The sequence below is a fragment of the Arachis ipaensis genome, chromosome B2 (genome assembly GCF_059453495.1).
Source record: "Arachis ipaensis isolate K30076 ecotype BB chromosome B2, ASM5945349v1, whole genome shotgun sequence".
Taxonomy (NCBI): domain Eukaryota; kingdom Viridiplantae; phylum Streptophyta; class Magnoliopsida; order Fabales; family Fabaceae; genus Arachis; species Arachis ipaensis.
The window spans coordinates 31,410,341-31,418,525 of NC_142437.1; the positions used below are offsets into that span (position 1 = coordinate 31,410,341).

Here is an 8,185-nt window from a genome sequence, read left to right on the forward strand (position 1 = left end):
CCCCAACTCGAGTTATCCACAAACATAATCATAATTTATATCCAACACCCTCACTAGTGTATATTCACGGGGGCGAGCTCATCCGGAACTTTCACAGTGTCCGGTCACACTTGCGACGTAGGGTCAGTAGAGTATCGAGTCTCTACCTGGAGCACGTGGTGGCTAGCCACTACTTTCATCCAGGAAAACTCGTATCTCAGATAGGTGAAGTGCAACAGTCATAATAATCATCAATTCAGCATATATGCAATAATCATAGCCATACATTAGTATACATCTCAGCCATTCCGGCCTACCAATCATGATTCCATACTCAGCCCTTTCGGCTCAAATCATGTTCAGCACTCCACCATCCTTCCCAACCACTTACATCATCATTATACATCATACCCATCATTACATCCCTTTTCTTCTCCCACAAGTTACCCCTTTCCTAGCCTTCTCTCAATCACTAGACATTTAATCATCAAATTAAGACTTAAGGGATGAAATTGGGGATTTATAAGTGTGAAATAACATTTCGGAAGGTTACGAGCTTGTTGGGAATGTGAAGAGCTTGAAAACAAAGTTTTAGAAAAGAACTGGGTTGCGTGCGGACGCACAGAGGTGTGCGTGCGCATGCCCAGAAATATTTTTAGGCGTATGCGTACGCACAGAAAGCAAAATCCTTAGGGTGGTGCGCGCACAACGTGTGCTAGCGCTGCCACCAATGTGTCATCCCAACGTGTGCGTGCGCACAAGTGCGGACGCACAGCTCGCAATCCTTCGTTGGTTTCGCATGCGCACAGGGCGTGCTGGCGCTGCCACCAGCAACCCTGTCTCCGCGTGTGCATACGCACAAGGCTGTGCGTGCGCACAAGACCAAATTCTCGCCGAGTGTGCGTCCACACACAAACCAGAAATCACAAATTCTGCAGAAATTGCAGAATTCAGATTTTTGAACCGAACTTCCCTCAATCATATCTCCTTCCACAAAATTCAAATTTTCAACCAAATTTAAACCATTTTAAAGCTTATAAAATTTCTTTTATTTGATATAAAAATCATTAAGTTTGGAAAACAATAACTCAGGATATAATCCGTGGAAGTTCATCAAATTTATATTTTTACCAAAACTCATAAACTCCCAATTTCAAACATATACTTACCAACTCATTCGAAACCCACCAAAACTCATCCTTCCAACATCAATCATTGCCAATGACCCATACAACCATCAACCCACCAATTCCACCATATTTAGCCAAATCTTACATCATAATCAACGTGTCATATCTCAATCTTCCAACAATCATTCAATTCATCAATCTAACATATCAAATCCACATAACATACAAAAATACATGCTTTATCAACCCATACAACCTCTCACAATCATGACCATCATCATTTATACATTTTCTAATTCAATCCAAATTGACCAACAACCACATCAACAATTCCAAAGCCCTATCCTAGGGTCACTAGCCTATGTTTTCACACCACATTATATTTTAGATACAGGAAACCGAAATCATACCTTGGTCGATTCCCGTTCCACCCGGAACACCTCCAATTCCCACTCTTTCTCACTTTTCAAGGTCTCAAAGCTTCCAAGATCAGATTTACAGCTTGTATATCACCATCAAGCTCCCAAAATCTCCATCAACTTCAATCCATTCACATATATACCTTGCCTAACACACATAATTTACATCCAACCATACAAACTCAATATCAAATCACAACACTCAATCATTTAACTTAGGGTTGAGTCACTTAACAAACCCAAAGATCAAAAGAGGCAAGAACAAGCCTTCCCTCCAAGTTAATTAGATCCTACAACACAAGGAAGCTCAAAAGTTCAACATTCTTGCCCAATAAATTCGAAAATCAAGGGCTGGGATTCGAAGATGAAACTGTGACTTACCTCAAGATTGCTTGTGTGGATTTTGTAGAGCTCGACATCGCGGTCGCGTGGCCGCAAATGGTGCGTCAATCGGAGCTCCGAATCAAAAGTTATCAATAATTGAAGTTGGAGGTGAACAAGAACAAAGGGTTTTCAATCTTCCCCCTTTCCCTTTCTTTGTGCAGCGTGTGTGTGTTGTTTTGGGGAGAAGAGAGCTGAGCTCTCATTAATTAATGGGGCTTGGCTGAGCCCTTGGGCCCAAATTGGGTTCGGTTGGCCCGGTTTGGTTCGTTCGGCCCAATCTTGGGCCGATTTTTTTAAAATTGGTGTCGAAATTCTCGTCTTAAATTTCTCTACCACATTAAACCATAAAAACCTCATTTCTCACTTTTGAGAATATATTTTATTTTATGAGATAATTAGCCATTAATTAACCGGGTTTTACATAATGACTCAAATTAAAAATACATAGATATTAAAAATACTACGAGGCTCCACTGCAATCAACCCCACTTGGTCCAGCACGTTGAGGACATCTACTACGACTATGACCCTGATTTCTGCAAAGACGGCATACCCGGGGACCACGTATTTCCTGTGAATCCATTTCATTCAGATAGCAAGTCGATTTGGGACAACCTTTTGACTTTCGTCGCAAGGCCAAATTCGCAACCAAGGTCACTCCTGTGTAATCAGGCCATGTCTCCGTGTCGCCCAACGGGACAAACTTCTCTCTATAGACCTTCTGAATTTCTGACATTTTATATACATCGTTAACATATATCTGCCAATCCAGTCGCTGGTTAGCACAGCACGTAATAACATTGCGACATGGAAGTTGCTCCACCTGAAAATGCCCACAGTCGCACCTCCGTCGTGCAAGATCAACAACTAACACTTTTTCACTAGGTATTTCGTGCACCTCAAACACCTCGTTTCTTCTATCAAACCGATTCACAACGATGTTACCTGCGCGCTGCATGTTTGCCTCTATCCGCTGAGTGGAAAACTCAGAAAAAGTAAATCCAGCACGCTTACGCTAGTAAGCCTCAGTACTCTTCCACGTAAACAACTCGTTCAACCGAAAATATGTTGTTCGGACTAGCGCTAATATAGGAAGATTTCGAGCACCCTTCAACACCGAATTAATGCACTCGACAAAGTTCGTCTTCATGTGACCTCATCAATGTCCCTCGTCAAATGCAAACACCCACTGGGGATGATCGATGTTGTCGCACCAATGAACATAGGCCTCGCCTTGTTCTTGCAACCTCCTGTATTTGGCGTTGTACTCCTCCACTGTCCTTGAATACCCAATGTTGACCACAAGCTTTTGCAAGTACAGAACCTTAAATTCCCTTAAGAAGTTGCTACCGATGTGCCGAATACAAAACATCCACCATGCTCTCAGAGGTTTTCAATCACCTCCGCTACGATTGACTGCGGCCCGAATTGACTCATGACGATCGAAGATTATCCCCATGTCGTCTTTCCTTACAACATGTGTTCGTAAATTACTGAGAAAAAAGTGTCATGCATCAGTAGTCTCACCCTCTACAATGGTAAAAGCAATCGGTACAATTAATGTTTTGATTCCAATCTTGCGCAACTGCAACCAAAATGCAACTTTTATATTTTCCATATAGGTGGGTCCCGTCAACATAAACCAGCGACTTACAATATTTGAAAGCTCTTATGCATGGATTAAAGCTCTAGAATACCCGATGAAATATCCTTACACCGTCCACCTCTTGACTCCAGTTATACAGGGGTCGTGTTTCTATTTGAACTTGTGAACCAGGCATCTTCTAAACTATCGCCAAGAACCACAACAGCAAAGCTTGGTAAGATTCTTCCCATCTACCGAAAACCTTGGCTATCGACTTCTGCTTTACCAGCCAAGCCTTCCAGTAACTAATAATGTAGTTGAATCTTGCCTAGAGCTCCGCAGTTATAGATTTGACCTTTATGGATGGGTCAGATTCAACCAATAGCTTCATAACCTCAGCAATCGTGTCTGAGTCTAACTTGGAGTGATCCTATGAGATCGTTCCCATGGAACACGTGTGCCTCCCGTTGTATCTTTGAATCTCCCAATAGGCTTTCTTTTGTATCAAGCTGGCTCGAATAAGCCAGTCGCACCCACGTCCGTAATTTTTGCACTTTGCATAGAATGTCTGTGACTCGGATTCATAAACAACGTAATCGACTCCTCTGAAGATAGTGTAACTCTGAATTGGCGCAATCACTGATTTTATTGAACCGTATTCCATTCTGATCCTAAACTCCCCATCCTCAAGATCAACAACACCTATAAGAAAACAAATTTATCGTTCATTGATCCGCTAAAACAAAATCAAGTAAACATATTATCACTACTCACGTACCTATGTTTTCATATTCGGAAAACTTCGGTGCATGCATGGCGTGAAGATTCAAACTACGCATAAAGGGTGGAACGCCCATCGGTCGACTAACTACGGCTGGAACCACTAAAGTTTCCGCCACTGCCTTACCTCCCACATCGCCGTCATCATCCTCATCACCGGCTTCGTATGTATGTTTGAACTCCTCATCGCTATCATTGTTCATTCCCAAGTATGCCTCACCTCTGTCATCTTGCACATATTGGTCATGTTGAACCTCATCTGCAACAATATGCTCAAACTCAATATGTAACTCAATCCTCGGGTGTTGCATCTGAGTTTGCTGGTAAATACGAAGCATCCGCTGAACACTTGTTTCGTCGACGATTGGCATAACTTCAAATTGTATCAGGCCGCCAAATACGAGAACCGGACTCTTGTAGAGAATGTTGGTCACCCTCTTTACAATATCAGCCTCAATGCTTTGACAGAGCCCGTACTGTAGTTCCGCGATGGTTATAGTGCACAGAACCACAAACGAAAACATATTCTCACACGCAAAGTTCACACCCTCGTACGTATTTCGTACGACCTCACCGTTGTGATAAACCACTACGTTGGTAGTGCCCTCCATGGTACCAACCCTAGAGAAAAATACTTCTCTCAGAATGAAGCAAAATGGTTATGAGCATTGCTTTTTATAGACAGTAGACTCACCTCGCAGACAACGTGTTGCAAAACTGTCCAACCAATGTCCGCCATGTGGCAACACGCAACTTGCGAGTTGCTGCCACGTTGGAATCACGCATCATGTGTGTTGACGGATGGCTGACACGTGTCAACAAAGAACTTGCATGTTGCTTCAGATTTTGACAAATGTTCAACACGTGGGTTGCGTGCTGAGTCAGTACGTTATCTACGTGTTGCTCCTTTACCTCTATTACGTCCACCTGCTTGTATATACATCAAAAATGTCTATTTTCTGAAAAAACATATTTTTTTATATTTAAATTCATTAGTCTTTATAAAATATATTTATCAACTCATCATGAATCTTCTCGGCTTTACCAACGAAGAAAGACAGGTCAAATTTTGTATTCTATAGTAATATAGTCTTATTCATAAAAGGCTTAAGTCACATTATTTGGGATTTTACACCCTCTATTGTATTTACCATCACCAAAATTTAGTGGTAGAATAACGGATCCAAACTCACAAAAGATCATATAATAAATTAATAATAAAAATATGGATCTTTGAAGCTATCTATTTAAACAATTTTACAAACCAAATACTACTCTCTACCTATGAATAAAAGGAAGATATTACACAGCAATAAAATATCATTATTGATGTCAGTATAAAAGTTACTGAATAGTGAATAGTAGTTTCTAAGGTAGCAACAATTCAAAATTAATGTTTCATTACCAGATTATAAATGAGTACATAAATTAAGCGCTGGGTTTAAAAAATATCGTCCTAGGTTGTTTATTTTAAAACGACTTTTTCCATATATGAAGCAAGACCATAACTATTGAGATTATTTTAAAACCCATCAAATTCTTAAATGGCACCAACATAGGTTGAAATTAAAAAATAAAATTTTAAAAATTGAAAATTATTTGATACTAGAGGAAGTATTAACTAAATTAAAAATGTTTTGTGCAAGAAAATTTAGCTATTAAATTAGTTATTATATATTTGTCTATATTTATACATTAATTTATATAATTTTTAATTTTAATTAAATAATTATTCATTAAAATAATAAAATTTATCATAATAGAATAACCAAACCTAAAGTATTTTATGGGAATAATCAAAATTATTTACAATAGTATGATAAAAAAAATTTTATATATATATATATATATATATATATATATATAGGTTTATTAGTAGTTAATTTTTAGTATATACATAGAATGATTATAACAAAATAATATCTTGAGATAAAAAAAAATATTTCAAATGTATTTTGAAAATTTCCATTATTATTACATGATTTTATTCCTTTTTTAATTAATTTAACATTTTTATAATATAATTATTTATAAAAATGATAATCTCTTAGTACTTAGCAATTATTTTAGATCAAAATTGATAACAGGGTAAAATTTTGTCTCTTTTTGTTCCTAATATTTTAAAAAAAATTAAAACTATATCATTAATATTTAATTTGTTTTAATTTTATTCTTAAAATTTTAAATATGTTTCAATTATACTCTTGAGATCAGAGTAAATACTATTAACAGAAATGCTGATGACAATTATATCCTTGAGAGTTAATTTTGTCCCTAAATATATTTTTTGTATTTAGGATAAAATAATAAAATGATGACCAAAAATTTATACCATTGATAAAAACAACTCAAAAACGATACAAACGATAAATAAGTTCTTAAAATATTTTAAAACGTAAAAAAATAATTATGTATTAAATATATATTCTAAAAAAGGTTTTAGAGATCAAATTTTGATATTTTTTACAAGTATTAATAGAAAAATAAAATATTTTATTTTTTAAAAATTGATAATTTCTGTTAAATGAATTTTTTTTAAAAATAATTTTATTATGTTTGATTAAGGTTTATTAAAAAATAAAAAAAATTAGAGATTAAATTTTGTTCTATTTTTTTGTGAGTCTTTTAAATAGTTATTCATTTATTCAAATGTGGCTACAAAAATTTGGATCAAACGAATAAGAATTCATTTGCTAAATATAAAAAAATTTTGTCACTTAAAAAAATATAATATTTATTAATAAATATTTTTGTTATATTTTTAAATTATTTAAAAATTTATTTATCATTTATATTTTTAAAAAATATTTTTGTCAACGACATAAATTTTCAGATATATAATATTAATAGTTTATCCTTTATTTAAATTAATAAATTCCAGAAACACCCTCATCATCAAAAATCCTTAATATATATTTTGTAGTTTTACAGAAGAGGTCAACTCAAACTAAAACACTCATCAAAGAGACCTACTAAAAAAATTTTCTTTTCAATTTTTAATTCTCTCTTTCTCTCTTTGTCTCTCTCTAGAAACTGGTATGTCTTTGTCTTTCTCTCTCTCTTTGTCTTTTATTTTCTATTTTAAACTTTTAGTCCTTTCTCTTTCTCTTCTTACGATTAATATTTGTTCTGCACAGCAAAAAAAAAGAAAAAGGAAAAAAAAAACAATAAGATTAAAACTTATTTTTTGACTAACAAGTAAAAGCTCTTTTTCTTTTCTTTTTTTCAGGTTCATATTGATTATTGACATATCTATATAATATGCTTTACAAAAATATAAAAAATGATTATTTAATATAAATTTAATATTATAAATTAAAATAATGGTCATAAATATTCTTTTTAGAGAATAATAAAAATATTTTTAAAATATCTAAGAAATGTTTAGTTTATTCCACCGCCTACCTAGAATAATCACAAATTTTAATATATATCACATCAAATTAACGTAAACAAGTATCAAAAGATTTAACTTATTTAAGCAACATTATTCAAATCTGCGGATATCTGTCTCGCTTCTATTTGTTCAAAGCAGAATTTTAAATAACAGAGTTGGATTTAGGTAATATTTCTTTCGAATTAGATATATATATATATATATATATATATATATATATATATATGTGTGTGTATAAAATAATTAATAATATTGTATTATTATTAAATTTTTATTTTAGTTTATATTATGTAAGTGATGATAATTATATAAATTTTAAAATTTAATTTTATTTGTTGAATTTTAATAATTTAGAGGTAGTTAGAAAAAAATAAGATGAGACAAAAAAGAATAAATTAGATATCTACAAGAATGGATTAAGATTTAATATTTTATTGTTCGCGAGTAGGATCGGTGTGGATTTTATGCAGGTTATTAAAGTTCAGATTTATATTGAATATTCAATTATTCT

The 8,185-nt window shown here is 34.2% G+C and overlaps 1 protein-coding gene across 1 annotated transcript; it reads right to left on the reverse strand.

The window, feature by feature from the left end:
• Positions 1–3,927: 3,927 nt before the first annotated feature.
• Positions 3,928–4,888, reverse strand: LOC148573484 (uncharacterized). Its single transcript, XM_088505789.1, has 2 exons — positions 4,276–4,888; positions 3,928–4,199 (listed from the first exon to the last, which is right to left on the reverse strand). Exons 1-2 carry the CDS (start codon positions 4,886–4,888, stop codon positions 3,928–3,930), a joined length of 885 nt encoding a protein of 294 aa, XP_088361915.1.
• Positions 4,889–8,185: the final 3,297 nt, after the last annotated feature.

Coding starts and splice junctions, on each gene's coding strand:
- LOC148573484 (XM_088505789.1), bottom strand. CDS start 4,888: ATGGAGGGCACTACCAACGTAGTGGTTTATCACAACGGTGAGGTCGTA. Junction 4,200..4,275: donor TTCCGAATATGAAAACATAG/GTACGTGAGTAG, acceptor GTTTTCTTATAG/GTGTTGTTGATCTTGAGGAT.